The sequence below is a fragment of the Megascapheus bottae genome, chromosome 23 (genome assembly GCF_031878675.1).
Source record: "Megascapheus bottae isolate mThoBot1 chromosome 23, mThoBot2.hap1, whole genome shotgun sequence".
In the NCBI taxonomy this organism is placed as follows: Eukaryota; Metazoa; Chordata; class Mammalia; order Rodentia; family Geomyidae; genus Megascapheus; species Megascapheus bottae.
Window position 1 is genome coordinate 26,336,363 of NC_143531.1, and position 24,311 is coordinate 26,360,673.

The 24,311-nt window shown below is 40.2% G+C and overlaps 1 protein-coding gene across 4 annotated transcripts in view; it reads left to right on the forward strand.

Annotated features, from left to right (window-relative positions):
- Positions 1-24,311, forward strand: part of Inpp4b (inositol polyphosphate-4-phosphatase type II B) — a 461,147-nt gene that overhangs the window by 219,656 nt on the left and 217,180 nt on the right. For all 4 annotated transcript variants that reach the window (XM_090356905.1, XM_090356906.1, XM_090356907.1 and 1 more), the window contains 3 exons: positions 4,864-4,924; positions 14,865-15,034; positions 17,110-17,154. In XM_090356905.1, coding sequence (XP_090213031.1) covers positions 14,944-15,034; positions 17,110-17,154 — 136 coding nt within the window. In that variant the 5' untranslated portion in view covers positions 4,864-4,924; positions 14,865-14,943. The remainder of the gene's footprint in view (positions 1-4,863; positions 4,925-14,864; positions 15,035-17,109; positions 17,155-24,311) is intronic.

Sequence of the window (24,311 nt, forward strand, 5' to 3'; positions counted from 1 at the left end):
GCATGGCATTTCTGGCATTTGTCTTGGTGACATGTGCACTATGAAGGCGGGATGTGTCTCAGATGTAACGGAGATATAGCAAAGGTTCCGGACGGTCCAGTGACCACAGAGCTCGTATCCACACAGTGATGTATTACTATCTGCACTCGCTGATCTCAATAGCTAAGACATAATGCCATAGCTCCAATGACAGAATAGTTCATGTATAATAGGTTCTGTTAACACTGTTGGAATGTTCTGATCCTGATTATTAATTTAAAGTAACAGCATTTGGAGACAGGATGGCATTTTATACTCTTTCCTTCTCCTCTGAACTGTGGTTGTAAGGGGGAGAAATAACTTTAAATATGGCCTGTACATTTCACATTGTGCTGTAAGACTTTTAAAAATGTGAATATTTAAGCCCTTCATGAATATATGTATATTGGTGACATAATAGTCTACTAAGTTCATGTCACACTATTTATTCAAAGATTCTCTATTGTTTAACATTTAGAATAGTTCTATTTTTCCTACTTAATTCTCCGTGTATACTTTTCTCCCCTAGTTTTTGGATTTTTCTAGAACAGAGACCTAGAATTAGATTGCTAGATCATGGATTCATATTTTCTGAGAAGGCAGTACGATAACTTTTTTTTTTGTTTTACTATGAGGATACAAGTTACTAGTTTATGTATTTATCATCCAATAAACTTACCCAGGCTTCCCAAATGTGGCCTATTATACCTGTAATTGATGTGGAGCGTGTAACACACACTAGCCTGAGAGAGGCCATGATTGAAGGGTTCATAATACATGGTATGCCTGGAGTGATTGAACCTTTTTCACTAATGACATGTACTAGAAAGGCTTCCTAGCTGCAACATGGTCGAAGCAGCACTGTAAGTGTGTGTGTGTGTGTGTGTGTGTGTGTGTGTGTGTGTGTGTGTGTCTGTGTGTGTGTGTGTTGTGGGGTGGGGAATTGACATTCATCTCAAAATAGCCGTGACACTGTGCAATGTTTCTTCCTTGCCAATGTGTTAGATTACATGGCTTTTGATCATTGTTTTAATGGTGTTTTCTGGAGTACTAATGAGGTGAACATTTTTACATATGTTCCTTAATGAGTTGTCTCTTCCTTGTGAAATATCCTTTTGCTAGTTCTTACTCGGTAGTTGTATAAAATAGGTTTTAGTGTATTGTATTTGTAGCCAATAATATCATAGTTTATTTCTCTTTTAATCTGTGACCATTTTTTTTCAATACAGTTAAAACTAGTAGGCATTTTTTTTGTAAAAGCATGTGTCAGATGTACACTTGACATTTCCAAAAAGTATATGAATAATGAATTTCATTTACCTTCATTTTTATGTCATATTTGATTTGTGTTGGTTTTCATAATACATCTTGAATTTATATTTATGTCAAATAAGAATGCTTATTTCCAAAAGCTAGGCCATTATCTAATGATGCTTAAACTTTTTTTCTTTATCATTCAATTTTTGTTCTGATTGCATTAGACATTGAATTTTCTAAGCTTTTATGGAGTCCTATATACGTTTATTTCAATTTCAAGCAAAATAAAAATAGCTGTTAAGTTTTCCCCAGCAAACAGGAGGCAGAAACCATGTTTTCCTTTAAATAACATACACTTAGCCCACGACGGGTATATTTGCTGAGTGAAGGAATGCATAAAAGGTGATATCACTAGAATAACTATTTTTTACATTAATTTATACATCCATTTCAAAACCATTTTGCCCCATGTTAAATGTTATGTCACAATAATATATTTATTATTAGAGCAAAACTTATTAGTATTTGTGTTCAGATTTTTTTTATGATCCACAGTTCATTCTTCAAAGGACATCAGGAAATTTTAATAGACTCTAAAATTACTGTCATTTGAATTTTTATTTAAAATAAGTTAATTAATTAATTTGGTGAAGTGATATTTTTATTGTAAATACATTGTCACTCATTACATATCTGTATCTGTATATATAAGTATATTTATCTTTATTTCTCTACAGCTTTTTAATATTTTCTTTACAGATTTAGTTACAAGTATTTTATTGATTTTGTTGTACTGCTGTTGTGATTCAGGTTGTTATTGCTACTACGGGAATTCATATTAATTTGCTTAAAATTTTTATTTTCTTTTTATTGCTATTGTATAGAAAAGTTATTGTTACAAATTCACCCTGCATCCTGGGAATTTGCTTAAATTACTTCATTAATTACCACATAAAACATGTTTATAGTTTTTTTTTTTATGTTTTCTTATTGAACTGGAAACCAGAGATTGAGCATTCTGCCACCGTTAGCATTGTAACTTTGACTTTAAAAGGATGAGAATCACTCAGCAAAAATAAAATTTAAGATTTTCTTTGGCATAGTCTATTCAATTTTTACATCTTCGGGACAGATGAATAGCTGCTGTAATGGCAGGCAAGCAGTTGGTGAGGCTGCTGTTTAACATGCTGGGCCTGTAAGGAGCAAATGTGTTGATCTTTTGAAATCCATACAGAATTTCGTATTGCTTAATTCCTTGCCTGGGGGACATTGTCTCTCCTGGACGCCTCTCCACCCCACCCTTCTCAGCTGCAGCTCTGGGAGTCTCAGTTCACCTCACACCGAGGAGGGGTTGCCTTGAGTGTGCAGCAGGCATACACAGCCCCGTGGCCTTTACTGGGTCAGGATGTAAATGCTTTTCAGGTCTGCGTGTGATAAATGCTCCTTTCAGAATTACTAAGAAAACAGGGACAGGGACCAAAGAACACACTGATACCCGTGACATCAGGTAGCATCCCCAAAGAGGTCACTTTCCTTTTCTTTCTTTTCTTTCTTTTTCTGAGTGTGCCAGATTATAATCTTAGATGATCATGTTCAATTCCATCTAGGCAAACGTCCTGAAGTTGTTTACAATGCAGTTGTGTTCTGTTGTTAGAAGAATGTCGTTTGCGTCCTAATGAATGAAAATACCCCAGTGGATAATGGAAGGCGATGACAAGGACTAAATGAGGCTCCTGTCTGTGTGAACTCTTTGGGATGTTTATCTAGGGGTCCTTGCAATTCAACAGCTTGGAGTAAATACTGGTTCTTGTTACAAGGAGGGAGGGAGGGAGTTCGCAAGTGATGAATAGGATGAAAACAAGTCTGCAATGGTTAAGTCCCCTATGGTACAGTTGGTTTTTCTGCATCATCAGCTGTGGTGTTATTTTTTGATGTGCAGAGCTATTATCCTATTGACTATTGACTTAACACTATATTGGAGTGGGGGGAGCTTTCTCTGTGTAGTGAACATTTGAAAGCTTACTTTAAGGGCTTGTTTGGACACCATGGCCCTGGGACACTCTGTTGACTTCTGTCCATCCACGCCGCCATCATGGCTCTGGACAGTGCCATGCGCTGTGCAGATAGCATGGCACAATGCTGAGCTTTGGGTGGATTTGGAAAGGATAGGTGATAAATCATGGTTTCCTTCTGGGGCTAGAACAAAACAGCTCTCTCAGATGCCTAGTGGCATGACTGATGATGCCAAGGCAGCTTTTGCAAAGCCTACCTGAATAAGAGTTCCATGTAGCACATGCATAACTTTGCCAGGTAACTCGTCAATGTCTGTCTGCATTAGGAATGTGGCTGGAGGGAAGTTTGTTTCGAACAAAGTACAGTGGCTCAAGAATAAGGTTAACTCATAAAGTTGCTATACTTGTTTTGACTTCTACAGTGGCTTTGCAATGGAAGATAAATTTGAAAGTTATCATTCTTGCCAATAAAAATAAGGAGAAGGACCAGGTGGCATACTAAAATATACTGAACAAATGGCATATAACAAATATTTTGATTTAAAAGACACTGCATAGAGAAAAAGTATCCCAATTCTGGGCTTGATCATGCTACTCAAATTCAAATGCTGACACATTAACTAGCTGTGGGCCCCGCTCTGAGATGCCTCACCTTTTTGTTTTGCCAGATTCCCAGCCTACACAGTGTGGATAATGATAGCACATACCTCGCTGGGTGGTTGAGTCACAGGTCCTCAAGATCACGCTCAGGCTCAGTGATTTGCTAGAAATACTCCAGAGTCTCAGAAAATCTGAATAACGAGTACCAGGCTTTTATTACTGTGAAAAGATGCAGATTAAGATCGGTGGCAGGCAAAGGGCTAAGAGAGCAGGGTCCGGGCCATCAAATTGCCAGTGTCCCTTGCAGTGGAGTCACACTAGAGCAGGATTTGAGCTTTCAACCCAAACTGGTGAAGTGAGATAAGCAAGGAAGCCTGGCAAAGCACTGGTGTTCAAAAGCCGAGGGTGGGCGATCCCTGAAGATGACTAAACTCAGCTTCCACTCTTTGGGACCTCAAGCAAAGATAAGTGCACATGCTAATCACATCTTAGATTCAACTCACCTGTTCAGACAAAAACACCATAGGCCAAGGCCTCCTGAGCGTGAAAATGCTTTCCTCCTATTGCAAGAATTCAGGGATTATCATCCAGAAACCAGCCCAAGGCAGGCCCTAAAAACAAACATTTCTCTGGAACATGTAGGGCTTCCATAATTCAGGCCTGATATGGGCCCCTTCCTGCCCCATAGTGATGAGGAATAAATGGGTCAATCTTTCTGACTTAGAAAAGTGCCTGGCATAGAAGTGGGCCTGCCACATATGAGCAGAAATAAGACTCACCCATTATTCTGCAAGTAGAATTCTATAAGCAGTCGAAACAGATTAATTTGGAATAGAAATAAGGAATAGTGGTGTTCTGTGGATCTTTTGTAACTCCCCAAGTGTGTGCTGAGAAGCATTTGAAGCAGATTTAATAGAAATTTTTTTTCTATGAAACACCAACGACTAACATTTTGATTTTTGTCTTTTTTTTTCAGAGTCCTGAAACCAGAAGAACAATAATCGAAGAGTAGAACAATTGAAGAATACAGTAATCAGGTACAAGAATCATTCTCAGCAATTGGCACACGATATTTATTTGAAGTATCAACGAATTCAAACTTATGACTTGTTTTATTAGCACTTTGAACTAGGTTTGACTGTATGTTAACGGTTAATATAGTTGTTTATATCCTAAAAAGAAAATATTTTGCATGTATCCATTAAACTAAGTCATGCTTTATGCTAGGTCTGCGCAGAAATGTAAAAAAAAATTATTAGCAAAAAAAATGATTAGCATTCATTAAAGACCTATTACATGGAGAATTCTCATTAATGAAATAATTTCATATAACTGAATTAAACAGACCTGGTTGATACCTGTGTTCATAGTACCTGAAGTCCAGGGGAGGAGATATTTCATAAGAAAATATCAAATCACCCATGACAGTTGTGCTGAATGCTCTTAGTCCACAGCCCAGTCACAAAGGTGGACAGGGAAACTTAGACGAACCCGCACTGAAGCTAGGATGAAAATGAGACCTGGCGTGGTACCACAGGGTCTTGATGTCCATGATAAGGCACCAGAAGCTAGCGCTCATTGACGCCATGCTTGGCAGTTCTGAAAATAAGTGGCTTCATATCTTATACTTCCCCTCGTCCTGCCCAGCAAGCAGATAATTACTCTGCAGAATTCTTACCAGTTCTTACTAATTCTCTGCCTAACTTGGGTTGAGTTCAAGTAAGTTTGAAATTTTCAGTAGACTTTCTCATGAGCTTTAAATGCAAAATAAAACAAATATATGGGTATATGTGTGTGTGCTTGTGCACCTGTGAGTGTGTTTATGTGCCTTTAACTTAGTATCAAAGCTGTTTTCAACTTTATATGGGGAATAGTTTTGAAAGATTTCCTCTTGTAAACATGGATTTTTTTTTAAAGATTCCTAGCTTGCTTTAGATAGTATGATCTATTTGATTTCTTTGCCCACTAAACTATTTTAGATAATTTTCTAGAATCTTGAAAAGTCAAGCAAGGGTGGAGGTTAAGAATTGTTTGTCTCAGTGGTTTAGCAGATTATTGGATTTTTTTGTCAGAATTATATGGTTGATTGCTTCAAGTCTTGATTATATTTTGCATATGAAAATATAGCCTGAGGTACCAATAAAGAGCTCTGGTATAAGAGCTTGACAATAAAATTTCATATCAGCATTCACAATATTGGTTTGCTTAAGTCAGACAGGCAGAGGAATACCACAAATACATTGTTTGACTCTCCAATAATCTGATTTATTCCTTTCCATTGAAAATGCTTATACTTGGTTTATGCAATTCTCATAATTCAGTCTCCTACAAACTGCCTTAAGTTTTGAGGCAAAGGACCTAGGAGTAATGTCTAGTTGAGAACTCTGTGTCTCAATCCTGTATAAATATAGAGCTGGGCTTTTGTGATTTGTGTTGTTTTGTTCTTGTTTTGGTGCTGGTGTTGGGCCTTGAACCCTGCCTTTCCCTTTTACTTGGCCTTTTTTCCCCCTCAAAACTATAGGTCTATCACTTGATCCACACCTCCTCTTCCACTTTTTGCTGGTTAACTGGAGATAAGAGTCTCACAGACTTTCCTATCCAGGCTGGCTTTGAACTGTGATCCTCAGATCTCAGTCTCCTGAGTAGCTAGGTATGAGCCACTAGTGCCTGGCACAAAATGTGGCTATTTTGTCCTTGAAATAATCAGTGTCCAGGATCCAGAATGATAGAGTTGACTTGTACTAGGGGAAAAAATTCTTGCATAAATGCCATAGAGGACCTTGTTCAGACCAATTCAACATCATTCAATTCTTATTATTTAACAACAAGAAGAAAATGACAAATAATTCCCTAGGATTTCAAAACTTAGGAGCACAAGCCTTGTTTCATCTCCAGAAAGACAAGAGACAGCTGCCTTCTTAATTACTACCCCTCCCATTTGCTCTCTACTAAAGATGCATCTCAAACTTGGAATCTAATTAGAAATCTTAATTGAAAATGTCTTTTTTTAAAAAAATGGAAAAGAAAGGAGAAGAATCGACATGAAAGCAGGGAAATAGGGAGGAAAACAGAAATGTTCATCTTCCATTCAGACTGCATAATTACCTCTATGAAAATTACTTGGCCTGTAGAAACCTGGGTGTTTGGCTTGAAAGCTAACTCCAGCTTCCTTTGCCAACAGGAATTTCTCAGCCAAATTAAGAGTTCTCTCTGGAGCACTTGTATATCAACTCTGGAGACTTTTGACTGATCCGCATTTTAGATAGGATCACAATGTCTTGAATGTTCTAGACATTACCACAGATTATCTGTTTCACTGTCTCTCTTTTTTTGAACCTAAATTATAAGAATTATATAAGACAAGGGTCTTAAATGTTTTGACGTCTGGATTTAATGTCTGCTCCTTAAATGTTGCATGACCCTGGATGCATTTTCTGTACCCAGGCTCCATTTCTGTTTGCTCATCTCTAAAATGAGATTTTAATGTATCTTGCGAATTGCTTATGGTGTTAGAGTGAATGGAAGGGTCCAGGAAGCCAGAACCCATTCCTTGTGCTTATCTACTTGCAGCATCTATTTTACTTCATTACAATTACAAGTGCTGTGTGAGAGCATTCACATATGTGAAGTAGACTCAAGTAGTATCACAGAATATTTTTTAACAAAAGAAGACATGAATAGCAGAAGGAAAGAGCGAAACAAAAACAAGCTTATGACCTTGATAAATGAAGAAAAACTCATGAAAAAAATGATGAGAAGGGTTCACTATGGGGAAAGGAGTCAAAAGAGTTTTCTATCATGAAATGGCAGGATGGAAAAATGAGAAGCTCCAGGGAGAGAAGTACAAAATGGGTGTTATATTGTTTGTACTCATTGAAGATTGTACTCTCTCAGTAGTCTTGTCTGGGTGGAGTGTGAAAGAAGATCTTTCTGTTTACAGTAGGACATGTTGCATCCAGTAGGTTCTCAATAAATATGAATATGGGAATTATGGTTAAACTATTTCCTTTCTTCATTTCTTAAACAGAGGACCAAAGCTTATAAAAGTTAAAAATCTTCTACCAAAGATCGAGAAGGTGGGAAAAGGCACAGGAAAGCCGACTATTCTGTTTTATTCCATACTCAGATACCAGTCACTGATAGACTTCCATACTGAATTTGAGCCCCCGAAGTCTCCTGGGGCTCTAATAGCCTCCCTATCTGATCTCAGACTGGCCAGTTGTTACTTCTGTCCATTATCTTCTTTATCTGAAGGAAGTGCATCAGAGATCTCCTGGGTATGTGTCCAGGTGAACTGGTGATCTAGAACTCCACTCTTCTCCCAGGTTTCTTCATGGCTCTCCTGCCTGAGTGTTCAGCAAGCGAATTCTCCTTTCTTCTTACGCCACACCATTGTTCCTGCTCTTTACACCTTGTCAGTATTTTCATTGCTTTGCCATTTTATTAAGTACATATTTTAAGGGAGAGTGTGTGGTTTTATATGCTGTGTCAGAGAGTAGGAAAACCTTGCTATGAAAGAATATAGCGCATTATCTGTATTCAGTAGCAGCGAGGATGAGAAAACTTAGCAATGCCTTTATCCTCACTGGAGATAACCTTGGGCCCTCTCTGAACTTCTCTGGAGAGCCAAAGTGAAATGAAAATCTTCAGACATACACATTTATTTTCTTTCCTGTCATAGAAAAGCAGAAGATAAAATTTTAATTAAATGTGTTATCTGTCTTGCTTTGAAATTTTAAGTTTTTTTCCAAAGAAAAATGCATAATTCAACATCAGGAACTGCAGATAATTCAGCGGGTATTAATGTGAACCTGGAAAATGGCTCATTGGAAGCAACCCCTTTGGCTTTGTGAACTAATAACGTGTGATGATGTCTGTGTTGGAGATGTCTAGAGGATATAATCAGAGCTGCAGCTTTATTTTGGTTGAGTCCCACGAAATGTGTCAGGTCTTCGATGTACATGTGTCATTCGTGTTCAGAAAGATATTGAGACATTATGTATGGCTCAGACCCCACTTGTTCAGCTCTGTTCTTGAGTGATATGAAATGCGAATCCATCACCCACACCCGATCATTTTTTCTCAACGTCTGCTTTTTGGCTAGGTGGGGGATGGGTTATTAGGAGTCCTCGGTTTTGGAATATGTACTTTGGTAAAATCTTATTTAACCATTTTGATTATTTTGTTTGCATTTTCTCTTGATGGTGGTGATTTTCTGTCCCTCTTCTTCTTCCCCCATCTCCCCTCCCTGTCCTCCTCCTCCTCCTTCTTGAGTGTTGTTTGGGTATGATGGTAGACTCTGAAGTAGCAAGTATTTATCCTTAGAATGGGCTGTTCCACATTTCTGCTAGGCCTTTAATTGGTATGCCAGGAAGTTTGAGTCCAGCTAGGCAGTAATTCAGCTGGGTTTGGAGTTTGCTGTTGCCATGGTTACCTCCAGTCATGCCTAGCTGCCCAGTCCTCCAATGTTAGTAGCGCTTAGAGTGGGGCTAGGTTGCTAGAGACTTCGGCTCACTGGACTTCAGGCTCTTCCTAGAAGTTTCTACATCAGAGGAGGACACTATATTTCTATGCCTCTGTCAGTGGTTGGTGGCCATGGTCTCTTGTTTGCTCACCTGGAGGCAAGAAAGCACAGCATATTCTCCCCCTCTCTCTGTCTCTCTCTATCTCCTCTTGTCCTATTTTCAGCCTGGAATATAGGCATGCTCCTTGATTTCAGCTTAGAAGAACTGTGATGCTCTGGTCCTTGGAAGAGTTCTTCCTCCTCCTTTCCCCCTGCCTCCACTGCAGTGACTATATCACTATTACTGTTACTACGACTACTACGACTGTTGTTCTTTTACCTGTAGCTGTGTGGACAGGTTATTTGTATTCTGTAAAGAAAATTATTTCAGTGGTGCTTTATGGTTTCCCATGGCTGTTCTCTTCTCCTTCCTATGGGTACCAGCCATAAAGGGGTACTTTCTCCAAATACCTGCTTTGCACCCAGTCTTTCCCAGGAGCCCCTGGGTAAGGTCCATGGAGACCGGCCTGTTAGTCACTCGTGTCGTGTCCATCAGGACCTGGGTGCTCGCTTGCCTGCTCACGCAGAGGTAGCCTTTAGTGACTCAGTCAGTGGCCTGGCTGACCTGTGATTCCCAGCTGGTTTGGGGCCTGGCATTCCTTCCTGGCATTTTCTGCCCCGTGGAGGCATTCGTTTTTCCTTCAGGTCGGCCGGGGTGGTTTCCCAGAACTGTCAGTTGTCATCAGCTGAGGAAAATCTGTGACGTGATACCTTCTTCCGTTGTCGCTTGTGGGTAGAGCAGGGCCAAAGTTCTGCCTCTCTACATCTTCACCAGAGGTGGAGTGGATGTGTGATGGAGGTTGTTCCTGTGGGTAGTGTGTTTTCTCAGTTTTATGCTGTCTTTGCTCATGGGACATTTTCATTTTCTTGTCACGGTGTTTATTCATCATTTCCTTTATGGTCCAGGCTTTTGAAGTTGGATCGACAAACATTCCTCCATGTTTCGTTTATAAACAAGCCTTTTTCTTAACAGGAAAAAAAACCAAGATGAGATTGTGAGTGGAACAGCAGGCTTCCACCCCAGGCCAGGCAGCTCACCGTGTTTTCAGCCTGTCCATGCCTGGACGCAGAGTGCATGCTGTTCTCTGTCATGCCAGGGTGCCGAGGGGAGGCTCACATCTGCGTGCCATGGAATCCTGTGCTTCTTGTACTCAGGCTAGCACTTTACCCCGTTAGCCACAGGGCCACTTCAGATTTTCTGGTGGTTTATTATAGATAAGAGGCTCACAGACTTTCCTGCCTTGGCTGGCTTCTCACCGAGATCCTCGGATTTCAGCCTCTTGAGTAGCTAGCATGGTAAGCATGAACCACCAGTGCCTGGCATAATGAACATTTTATTTTCAGCCCATATGATCTATTTTCAGTTCTCTAAATCATCCCCCATCACTCTTTTGATTTCCTGGATCTCCTTCTACGATAAGAATGCCCTCAAGATACTGCAACCCTCAGTCAGGTATTGCTTTCTTCTTCCTAAGTGACGTGTGTGTGTGTGTGTGTGTGTGTGTTGGTACTGGGGCTTGAACTCAGGGCCCACCACTGTCTCACAGCTTTTTCACTCAAGGCTGTTGCTCTTCTACTTGAGCCACTTCTAATTGTTCCACTTCTAATTTCTTGCTAGTTAATTGGGTAAGTCTCACAGAGTTTTCTGCACAGGCTGGTTTCAAACTACAATCCACAGATCTTAGCTTCCTAAGTAGCTAAGATTACAGGTGTGAGCCACTGGCTTCCAGCTAAATTGCCCTCTTTCAAGGGCAGGTCCTAAGTCATTTATTTTCCTGTTTGTTGACAGCTGAGCTGATCATTTGAAATGGAGTTATTGGTTAGCACTTAAAAAAGAACTGTGCCAAGTGTGGCAAGTTTTACTTTCATAGAATAGACCTCTTCTTTTCTCTAGAACTTCTTAAGTGCCTTCTTGCTGAGAACAGGAAAGCAAAACTAAGCAAAACAACATGAATAATAGCTCTGTAATGTGTATTCCTCTAGGATTTGAATCAATGTTTTAAAGTGCCTGAGATATATCTGAAATCCCTTGTTTGTTTAAGCATCTCAGCCTCTCCTATTTTCTCTTTCTCTCTGGTCCTGTGGGAACAGGCCACTTGACTCTGGGCAAGGCCTGCTCTTGCACCAGTAGTAGATGGTACTCTGAGGTAGTGAGGCTTTCCCTGTCGCTGCTCCCCAACCTGGCTGGAGTTCCCCGCTTCTCTTATTCTAGTCAGTCCTGCTGGACTGGGCCCCTCCTGGCTGTAGATGACAGAAAGGCTGTGTTTTGGTCACACCTTCTCTCTGTTTCTTGGCCTGAGAAGCCAACACCTCAATCTCTGTGTCAAGGCCAGAGCAACGCTGTACAGTGTTGGTTCCTTTCCCTGCTTGTCTCCACATTGAAAGCTGAGTTGTCTTTCCTCATGTCCATTCATGCAGATTAAAAGAGGGGACCCTAGGCTCTGCAGTCCATGTCTCCCTGTCTCTCCACATGGTTTTTCCTCTTGTGCCTGTCCCCATCCATCCACGTGGTTTGCTTTTTGAACTCTTAGGAGAATTCTCTGTGAGGGCCCAGGGGCCGTCGGAATGGAGGCTCCCCCAGACTTACAACAGACGAGATATTCTCCTGCCGTTCAGCTACACGCAGCTAATCCTTTGTGTCTCCATGTCTGCCCTCTCCCTCACCTTTATTTGTGGGCTTCTGGTGCTAGCTTTATAGATGGCAAAAGTATCCATTACCTGACTTGCTCTAGAATGTTGCCAACCTGCTACAACCCAGTAATGGAAAGATTAAAGGAAAATGACTTAGCACATCTAGTGGCCTCAACCCTAATTGTTTTTCCCCTTTCTCCTGTACTGGAATAATCAATATCAAAGCTTGATCTCTAATAGAAAGAATTAAGGAAAAAACCATTTGAAATAATTAAGTTGCCCTATTTAATAGTTACACAACAGTTCCCTTTATGACAACCTTTTAAAGGTAGCGGTCAACAGAGCCTCCTTGCTCTTCTTGTATCTTCTGTTCTTTCTAGTACACCTTCTCAGCCATTTTTAACTTCTTTTATCTCCATTTCCATACAAATTTCTCCAATTTGATGGCAACTGTGTTGTGTGACCCCCATAGAATGAGCATGCTATTTGAAAAGTGCCAAATAGGCCAAGGCCACACTGGCCCACCCTCCCTCACACCGCCTCTGAACGCGAATTCAGCTCCAGAACGCTGCCTCGACCTGAGATGCTGCTTCATTTTCTGCTTGCCGAGGAGTTACTGCGCCATGCTACAGGTTTCCCGTGATGACCCTGTCACAAATTGTCCTTCATGGTGCAGGGCTGAGTGAGGGGGTGTCCTGCTCACAGGCAGAAGCAAGCCTGAGGATCACCTGATCCCCTCGCACCCCTGGTGGAATGGAGTGTCTCATTATTTTCCCCATATATGTGGATGTGCTTCCCTTCTTTAATTAACCATAATCTCCTTATGTCACTTTTAAGTGCTTGACAGATTGTCTTTTACAGTGGAAGATATACAGTTCATTAACAAATTCCTGTTTTTACTGACTGTTGAAACATATTGTTCTGTGTGTGTGTGTGTGTGTGTGTGTGTGTGTGTGTGTGTGTGTGTGTGGCAAAAGGGCTTGAATTCAGGGTCTAGGCATTATCTCTCTTTGGCTTTTTGTTTTGGTTTTGCTCAAGGCTGGCACTTACTTGAACCACATCTCATGGACTTTCCTGCCTGAGTTAGCTTTGAACCATGGTCCTCCGTTCTCAGCTTCCTGAGAGGCTAGGATTACAGGCATGAGACGTTGGCACCAGGCTTGTTCAATTTTATATAACTCGAAATATCACGACCAGACCTTTCCATCCCCCGGGTCAGCAAGGGGCACCAAGAGCATTTTCCTGACTATTCTGAGCATTTGCTCCTCGCTGTTCTGAGTGGGCCCAATGGTATCAGAGCAGCACGGAGCCATCACTGCACTTGTAAGTTGTCTTAAATATACTTGTGGTATGGGAAAACTATTGTTTATTTTCCTGCATGAGAGCCAAACCAGAAACTTTCCAAACTGACCCAAAGAAGGAACTCGACAGTAACCCGGTGAATACTCAACTTCCACCTAGACAGACAGTGGTTTCTGGAGCTTGTCATTAACTCCTCCTGAAATATATGTTTTGATGACCTAAATCACTCCATGGAAGGATGCTAGTGGGGTATCAGAAATTGTCTCCGAATTCTGGTTTTGCACACTTATTTACCCTTAGTGAGCTAGTTTTGAGAGGTCAGTTAACACTTCAGTGAGGACATGGCACTGAATTTCCTTATGTGACCACAGCTGTGTTTATGACCTTGTTCTCACAGGGCCTCTTGAAGAATGTGGCCCACACACGCATGTTTATCCTTATCAGAAAAGAATTCTACATGAAATAGCAATGAAAGAGACCTGCGTGCATTACCTTCCTGTAAATCATCATTTATTAATAGATGGATGTGCTGTAATTGATGGTGGAAGGCTCTTGTCTCAGAGAGTATTCCTCCTTACGTCATGAGGAACCAATCAGCATTTATCTGCGACTTTATTGTAATATGTCCTAACGATGCTTTCTGGATTTAATGTTTGCCAGCTGAATTCGCAGAACTAGAGCTGCATGTGCAGTGCAGCCACTCTGTGGAGGTCACAGAGTGTGGAGCTGTTGACTTGGGTAGACCTGGGTAGCTGGCGAAGCACATCAGTATTCCAGGCCCAGCTCAATCCCGGCCGCCTCATTACCCAGTGCCCGGCAGACACTTAAAGATTTTTACACATTTTAATTCAGCTGGTAACTTGATTTAAAACAACATTGATTTTCTTTTTCAATTCATTCTTGGCCATGTAGATCATGCTAAGTATCAAAATGAATTTGTAACTATTTGAGACTGTCTGTCTGGCAGGACATTAAATTGGGGGAGTAGCTTTCTTTCCCCCTTGCTAATTTCCATCCATTTGCTCTTACTTTCATGTCCTCTTGAGCTTTGGCTTTGAAAAAACTATTATTCATTCTTTTCACCCTGTACCCCAAATCATTAAACAATTAAATCAAGTGGAACAGCAAGAGACTACAGCAGCCGGAAATTCCCGTTCCGCCTGTTGAGCCATCTTAGAGGAAGAATGTCAGGCCAACTTGCCTTTCTGTGGTCATGTGAATGTTCTAACAAGGGCCGAATGAATGGACGGGAGCCTGCCGGCACTCGCTGTTAGAGTAGGTGCCTATGGACTGAAGAGAAAAAGCATTTGTTTTAGGATTTGGGAAACACCTCCTCAGCCTAGAGTTTTCAGGGCAAGTATGTGTAGAACAGATTGGAAGGAAGTGTATTTGCAAAGTGGTTGTGTTTTCAGCAGACTGTTAACTTTCAGCTTTATACTGACCTCCAAAGTAACTCACCTGTCATTCCCCACGCTTCCCAGGTACAGAATTTCAGAGTGGGGTAGCAGATACTTCCTGGATAAGAGAACCTGGAACATTAGACAGCGGTGAACATTGGTCATGGAACTCAAAGAAGAAGGAGCGTCTGAAGAAGGCCAGCACTTCCTTTCTCCTGCTCAGGCAAATGACACCGGGGACACTCAGTTCACGAGTAAGCACGCACGCTCCTGCCCAGCCTTGAGGAAGCACACGGGGTTCGTGGAGCTGTGTACCCACAGACAACTTGGTCCTAACAAATAGCAGGGCGTTGCCTTTGCACTCTTTGTTGTATGCGCTGGGGCTGTCGGGCTTTCTCGTAGATGAGATTGGTCATAATCTATGGAATGGTTAAACATCAAAGTTCCTGAATGCATAGGAACACACTTCTTTTTTTATGTGGCGTTTTATCTGTTTTTCTTATTACTCTCCCAGTTAACAAATCATCTCAGTATCCATTAAATGTAATGTTTACGTGGGTCTAGACAGGACTGGGTGATTAAGTCATGTAACTTAAGATGGCCACATGTTTAACCACTTTTTGGAGACGTATTTTGGGCATTAACGTCAGTGAACACTTGAGAAGGTGTTAAGGAAACCTTCTATTTGGTATTTATGTACTCTTGCATCATTTCATTTTGGAAACGCAGACATTTTTATTCTCAACAGCATTTGAGGTATCACATTGGTCTTTGACCATACAGCACTAAATCACATACCTGGAATAAACACAAACATTTGGTAAGGATTTGCATTTGACCATTAGAACTAGTTCAGTTTTGGACTTGAAAGTAATTTAAATCATGCTTAAGAACTTACTTTCTAGTATAATTTTATCTTTTTTTCCTTCCAGAAGATTTATCTGGCCTAATTGTTTAACACTGCCAAATATAGATATATCTAACCTCATTTCATTTATGTTTTAAAAATTATCACTAGAAAAATGTACCTGGTGGATACATTTTCAATAAATTTGGTTGTGAGGGCTTATGGCATAGCCGAGTTAATAATTTATAACCCTTAAAAAATTTAGACTATTCAAATTTCACAGTGTCCTTCTACCTTTGTTGAAAAGTCTAAAACTGTTAACCATAGCACTGTTAAATGGTCATCAGAAAAAAATGCCTATTTGCAAAAATAATGTTAACTTCATGAATAAACATTACTTTTATTGCAGCGAGGTGGCTTTAAAAAATACATTAGTGACCAAATGTCAATACACTTTAATAGTGTCTGATGAATGTAGCAGAAAAATAAACAAGGAGAGTTTTCACTCTCCTTGTATGGTTTTCACTAGCATGATTTTTCCTCCTCTGTTCTATGCTGCTTTGGCCATCCATGAGTTGTAACAAATATTATCCCAGTTTTGAACCAAGCCCTCACCCATTCTCTATTGTTTATAAGTGGAATTCTTTTCATTCGTGGCCATTGAGTATACAAAGGGCCTTCTCTGTGATAGCTCCACGCGTGTGTTATATCCTTGGATCACATTTGCCCCCTCTATGACTCTTTCTTACCCTCTTCCCTACTACACCTTTTTCAAATAGTTGCGAATGGCTCCCACACTTTCTCTCTTCAGGAAGTTCCCACACTATGTGACCATCCACATCCATCACCTTCCACAATCCTTCTCCTTCTAATCACCATCTCCCACACTCCCTCCCTCCCTCCTTCATCTGAAAACATGAAGTCATGCCATATTTTTTTCTTCAAAAAAAAAAAACCTTATTAGAAAATGGAGTGGAAACATTTACCTTTCCATTTGGTAATTCCATTTGGAGTTGATCCTGCCAACAAATTAGCAGGAGAGCTGGCACCATTACAAGGTCTGGACCACTTAGCAGTAGACATCCCTTTAGTTCAGGATTTCTTCTGAGAGAGGCTCGGAGTTGCTTGAAGAGGGATCTATTCAAGGAAGCATTTTGGTGAGGTTCAATGTTCAACCTCTCTCTGTAGAAACAGACAGTGGAAACTAAGCTTTGTATTTGTCGTGGCTTATGAACAGAGTGTTTCTCTGATTGTTTATAGCCACAGGACACCATCAGTTACATTTGTCCAGTCTGGGACGAATCCTGTGGATTCCTTGACACAAATGAAGACCAATAGCTTGGGTTTCCTTACTCCCCCTACCAAGCAGGGTATTTAAATGTCCAGTCATGTGAAGCAGGAACTGACACGATCCTAGTTTTGGTAATGAGTTAATTTTTATAACAATCTGAACTAACCCGTTTGTTTTTGTTTTTTTAATAGGCCTTCAGAAGACGCCCAATGAGCCGCAGCTGGAATTTATCCTAGGTAAACAATTCTATCTTCTTGATATCAGTCATTTTAAGAACTTGTGTAGTAGTTTGCAGGTTCAATGTGCATTCCAAGTAGCATGACATTTCACTTCTTTTTTTTTTTTTGTGGGTCATGGGGCTTGAACTCTGGGCTTAGGCACTGTTCCTGTGCTCTCCAGCTCAAGGCTACTGCCCTATCCCGTGAGCCACTGCACCACTTCCAGTTTTCTGGCGGTGAATTGGAGATAAGAGTCTTATGTTTCTAGTGCCCAGACTGGCTTTGAACCTCAATCCTGAGATCTCAGCCTCTTGAGGAGCTAGGATTACAGGCGTGAGCCACCACACCCAGCAAAATTTCACTTTTATGAATGCTGTTCTAAATTTTTAAATAATTATCTTATAAAAATGGTTATTTCCCCCAAATTATTGTACTGGGGTTTGAATTCATTATCTCACACTTGCTGGCAAGTTCTCTGCCATTTAAGGTACAATTCTAGACTTTTTTATGTTTATGAGGTCTCACACTTTTGTCTAGGACAAACCTGGACCCTGATCCTCTTTCCTCCATCCTACAATCTAGCTGGGATTACAGGAATATGCTACTATGTCCTGTTTATTTACCTATTTATTTTTGAAATAAAGTCTTGATAACTTTTGCCCATGTTTATCCATGATCCTCTCACTTCTACTTCTCACATAGCTTGGAGCCCTTTCATGCACTACTACACTGGTCTCTATTTTCTCCCAACAGTTTTCTGCCCCAGGCTAAGGGATCTCAGTGACAGTCTCTCCTCTCTGGCAGATCTCATATCCAGGACTTTTCTACTACAAGGACTGCATTTTGTTGCTGGTGAACATTATTGTGAATTTGCTGTTGTAATTTTCTGTTCTTTGGGTGGGATTCTGGCCACATGGAGAGTTTTCCTTTGTGTTTCTTTACTCCCTTTCTGCAAACAAGTATTCCCTTACTCTTCATTATTGAGTGTGTGGATGGCTCTTTGTCTCCTGAGAATTTAACATTCAATGTAGGGTTTGACTTGTTTAGCCAACTGTCAGCTGTAGAAATTTGTAATTCTGTCAAAGGATGGATTAAAACTGTGTGCCCTGAGTCTGGTCTGCCATTCCGGGACTGAGGGGGAATTGCTTTGTACTTGATTGAATTATGACCACAGTATGATCACTAGGAAATTAGTTGCAACAATGTATTTAAGGGGGCTAAGAATAAGACTCATGTGAATTAAAAAGAGAGGATGTATTGGCTTCCCTTTATTGCTCAGAAATATTTTTAAATTATGTTTAAGTATGACTTCCAAAAGAATTTCAATTCATTTTTACTACAATGCTTCTTGATTAATAGTGCACCTTGCATTTTTCTCTTCCCCCATCTACCCCAATATATTTATTTATTTGTTTATTTATTGCCAGTCCCGGGGCTTGAACTCAGAGCCTGAGCACTGTCCTTGAGCCTTCTCAAGGCTTAGTGCTCTAACATCTGAATCACAGCACCATTTTTGCCTTTTTCTATATATGTGGTACCAAGGAATTGAACCCAGGTCTTCATGCATGCCCGGCAAGCACTCTACCACTAGGCCAAATTCCCAGCCCTCTGATATGTCTTATTTCTGAGTTTTATAGCCAGATGCCCTCATCAACTTAATGTACAAAGATGAGATGTATTTTAATAATCACATCTTTTTTGTATTAATGGAGGTATTTTCTCAAATTTAAATATGTTCATATAACTACAGTGATTTTTTAGTGGTACGAAAGCCTAGTTATTTTAAGAGCGTAATTTCTTTAGTGATGGTGCTGCAAATTTATATCCTTTGCTCAAAGCACTCAATTTTGAAGTATAACTTACTGAGATAATGATTGGATACAATTTATATTTTGAAGTTTATTTTTTTCTTTATGATGAGACTAATAGAGCGGTACTGTGCTTCCTAGTGTTTTCCTGTGGTTTCAGCTGGGGAAAGAACTGGCTTTCAGAAAGAACAGAGGCAGAGTGGCAGAGGGCAGCTGTTACTCACCAAGTGGCTCTCGGGCTACTTGAGCATCTCTCTTTCTCTTTTAAGAGAAGAAATTCCTAGTATTTCGCCTGTGTGTTAGGGCTTTCTGGAAAGAAAGCTTGTTAGAGCAGAGTGATGGGTTTTGAAGCACAGGCTTGTTTGTGTGTGCAGGAGAAGGGGTTTGGAACAGGAGGGGCAGCACTCTGACTGGAAGCTGTGGGAAGCAGACTGGCAGGAGAAGGCTCGCCCGCGCTGAGCCCTGCCTTGCGCTGCAATGCCACTAAGCTGCGGGTGGAAAGATATAACCGAGTCCCCAACGCCTCCTCAGCTTCCGTAGCAGCTCTGACACTCGAATCTTTGGCTTTGAATCATAGATCTCAGAGAACCACGGCAGGGAGAATTTATCCATAATAATGTTCTTCCAGTTTAAGAAACTTCAGGGTTTTTTTTTTTCTTCCTCCCTAGATTTATTCAAAGATACGCTAACATGCTTAAGTGCAGACATTTGTTATCTTATCAAATGGCAAGAAATGGCTGATGTATTGACTAAAGAAAGTCACTTAGAGTCTTCGGAGAATTATATTATTGATTGATACATGCTCCAAGCTGTTTGGCTCTTTAACACTTTGTCAAACTCAACTCTACACACAGTAGGTGAATTCTTACAGATGACACCATATATTGCTGTCATTTTTGTTCCTTTTCGTTTTTTTTAATCTCCCAAATCCTTTGACTTCATCTATCTATATTTAACTTCTATTCATTGCTTAATGAATAATGAGAGAAAGATCACTTCTTAAAATATATTTACCATTGTTTAAAGATAGACCTAGTTATTGATTCAAAAGTAAAATAAGAGCAAATTCTAGGAAAAAAATAAGAACAAGGAAAAGAAGCTTTCCCACTCCAATTTTTAATTTTTTTTAAATTACTTTTAAGTAGTTGTGTAAAAGAGTTGTCATCTAACAAGGCAGTTCCTGAGTACACTGCATCGCGATCAAAGTCACCCCTTACTTACCCCAATTTTTTTAAATCATTTTTTACTGAACTATTCAAATAAGTTGAAATTTTGCATGGCCTTGTTTTTCAAATCAGGGTTATAGCCAATATTGTGTTTCTAGGTGATATATTACCTTGCCTTAGTTGTTTCCCATAAACACTTGTTTCTCCCGGGCACACCTGCTGGCACACCTGCTGCATAGAACCACTATGCCCTGTCTGAGATTCCCTGTCACCACTTCATTCGAGTAAATGCAGTGAGAGACATTTAGTGATCAGCGTATAGTAGCTGGCTCACAATGACGTGATAGAACTACACGAGCTTGGACTAAAGAAGTATCTCCTGTCTACTTTCCTTCATATTGCTCATGGCTGACTGCATTTAAACTAATTGACCCTTAAAACTACAACTCTGTATTCACAGTTGTTTTCTTGGTCTTTTAAAATGGTTTTTCTTGTTGGGATAATGTATAGAGGGGTACAGTTACATTCGTCAGACCGCGAATGTATTACTTCTCGAACCTTGATACCCCTTCTCGTGCTTTTGTCCCTCTTTCCCCTCCCCCCACCCCCTCCCAATCATCTTGTTGTTTTCTTGTTTTTAATGTTTGTGTGGCCAGCCATGTTGTGTTCTTAGAAGGAAAAATGAAAACCAAGGGGATTACTCATGTTTTATCTTACTTCTTAGTCCTTTGTGAATGTTGGTATGGATACAAAATTGGTGATTCCATGCAGTTTGTAGAAAACTAACTTTGCTTTTCACTCTGCACATCCTATCCTCCAGAGCGTAGGTCAGGTAGCCGTTAATATCATGGACAGAACACTGGAAACACTCCTGAGAGGAGATCTTTTTTTTTTTCTGTGAAAATGCCTGACTTAAAACAAAAGCCCTGTGGTTATGCAACCCAGGATACATTTGTGCCAGATAAATAAATGCTTGTAATTCATTTTTATCACATTAGGTCTTGGTACAATAACAAAATGTCCTTAGGTAAGTTCCCTCAATTATCCCCTGATTTACAGTCACTTTGCTTGTTAAGGCTCGGTCCAAGAAATTGCTGGCTCTAAATAATTAGTTCTTGTGTTGGTATTAGATTATGTCTACTGACTCGGGATTTTGTAGACAGAGCCACTGTATTTCTAACCATCAGTTAAGGAAAAAAATATACATGATCAGTTTCTAGTTTCTGGCATGTGAAACTGTACAGAATTGTTCCCCAAATGACAAGCCACATAGAAAATGGATCTCATCTATTCAGAGACATATTCTGCTACCTGCAAAGATCTTTTCTAACCTGCAAGTCAGGTCCGTCTATATGTTGTGAACCATTATAAGTCAGGCATTATTTTGCTTTTTTAAAAAATGTAAGAAGGTCTAACTTACCAGCTCCCTATATTCACACTTTTACTATCTTACTGCCTATGTTCTATAAATGCTAATGAAGCTCTGACATTTTCACAATACCAATTGGAGAGTGGAAGATTTTGGGACATATTCCTTAGTATTCTCACTTTTTACATGATGTGTTGGGCCAGCTGACAGGACTACCAAGGACAGAAATATAGTTTTGTATTTACTTTAGTGATAAAAATAGTACTTCTCTATATAAGATCCAAGAGAGCTTCAGAGCAATAAGAGAAATACCTGTGACCAGCAGTCAGGATTCATTATACATCAATTGCTGTTTTCTTGATTCTTACAATATGCTACATCTTATAGAATGCACTATATTCCACTAAAATTCATTTTCTGGGAGGCTTCAAAGACAAAGCACTGTGCCAAGTTCTAAGGGATGATGGGATTGGAGATGATAAGCCTTTGATGCAACACCTGATATTTGTTCTTTGCAAGCTTGATGTCAAGCATACCTCACCATCATTCCAGCAGACTATAATATAAAGAGCAACCAACAGTTTATTCAGTGCTTTCTTGTTTGCCATATGGCATTCTAAATAATTTACATTGATTAATTACTTCAATTCACACAACTTCTTAATGAGTAATTGCTCTATTCTCAGCCCTATTTTACAGGTAAGAAAATGTAGACATGAGTTGATAATGAGCCTAAGACTTTAATTCAAGAGTCTTGTGTCCAGAGCATACGCTCATGTTCTAGCTTTACTCGAGGTGAAGACCTTAGAACCACCAAAGTTATCTTTCCCTTAGACCCATGCAAGTTGAGTGGCAGAGTCACTGTTGTCCTATTCTGCAGCTCCTAAATTTAACCACCAGACTGTATCCTCTTGCCCACTTACTGATTTCTACTTCCATAAATGTCCAGGGGCAGTACAGAAACCATAGTATCTGGGTGCTGGTAGCTCATGCCTATAATCCTAATGATTCAGGGGGTTGAGAACCGAAGATTGAAGCTAACGTCAGCCTGGACAGAGAAGTCCATGAAACTCTTATCTCCATTCACCCACCAAAAAAACCAGAAGGGAAGGTGTGGCTCAAATGAGAGAGGGCTAACCTTGAGTGAAAAAGCTAAGGAATAACAGGGGCCTGAGTTTTAAATCTCAGTACCATCACAAAACAAAAACAACCAACCAACCAACCAACCAACATAAAGGACCATAGTAAGGACGGGTAAATTGTGATAAGGGAGAAACAAGTGTTAGCCCCCTGTCATGGAATTGCTGGACAAATAGAGATTATGACACTCTTGTCATTTGCATCCAAAGCAGTAATTTCAGAAAATGCATTGAGACCAGGTCTTGAATGGGGAGTGAATCTCAGTTCAGATGGTACATGTGAGAGAATTCAGGCAAAAGGAGCAGCATAACACCCAAGAGCTCATTTGCCAAGAACGCCCATTTACATTTCTGTCTTATTGCTTATATTTCCATTCTCAAATAAATTAGAGCTCTAGAAATAATCCTGCAGTATTTTACAATTACCATATACATATATATATATATATATGAGGAATTTGCTTTAAACTTGTAAATGAGATCTTTAAATGCCATCTTCTTGTTCATAAGTTACATTTATATATGAACACGTGGTTTTTATTTTATTTTTTAAGCATTTTAGGATTGTGCTGGATGAAAATGGAGGAAGTTCAGGTCATTCTAGGCTGGACATAAGGACTCCGTAGGTACCACACCTCTTACACTAGCCTGTGTACTTTCCATAGGCAAGAATCTCCCTGGTGAGTCTTTCTTTAAGCCATCCTCCGATTGCAGTTTTGACAACAGTAGGTCCCTAGCAGCCCAACTGAATGAATATTTTTCAGAGCAATACTTTACTAGGAAGACAACACCAAAAATGGACATAAGTCATAAAAGTGGATTTGTATTTTAGGCTAATTCAGGCATGATTTGGGAAGGCTATTTGCTCATGTCCTGAGAGCTGGAGGAGCCATGATAGTAACACACCAGCATCTGAATCTTATCTTTGTGACTCTTTGGCTGTATGGCCTTAGGAAAGGTACCGGGACTCAGCACCTCTTCTGTAGAATGGGACGTCCATCCCTCTCCACCCTTGAGGTCAGGTGAGGAGTAAATGAGCTCACATCAAGCCCTGGTGTAAGATGTATGATAAATGTTGTTGATCATTATGAGCATTAACTTAGGTCAATTACTAGATCACCCCCCGTGGATCCACCCTAGACAAGGAATCTTGGTCCTGAATTCTCTGTGTTTCATGATTGTCACATATTTTGCAGTGTCTCTCCACCCTCACTATTTACCTCTCATACAAGAGTCCAGCTCCTGGTGCCTAGGCCCTGGTACAAGGATATTGGAGAAACCTAGATTTTAACTCCAGAGACCAACACCTTTGTGGCTGTGTATAAAATGTACAGAAATGGAGAAAGGAAGAGCAATAAAAAGTTATCTAAGATGTGCATACTGGTGTTTGTACTGCTGAAATAGAGATTTAATTGAAGAAAAGAGACACTGAACCAATTAGACTACCTTCCCAGGCCTGTCACGTGGTAGTAGTTTTTGGAAACCATTGACTTACTGTGCTCTGCATGAGGGTCATAGACTTTCCTCATGGACTCAGTGCTGGCTGGTACTCTGTGTGGCAGCGTTATCCATCAACGAGTGAGGAGTGTGGGAAACTGGGCTCTGCTTGCCGCTTCCTCCTACAATCGTGTTGCTTACACTGAGCTGTAGCACCATAAAACATACACATGATTCTTCTTGCCATTTTGCTTTC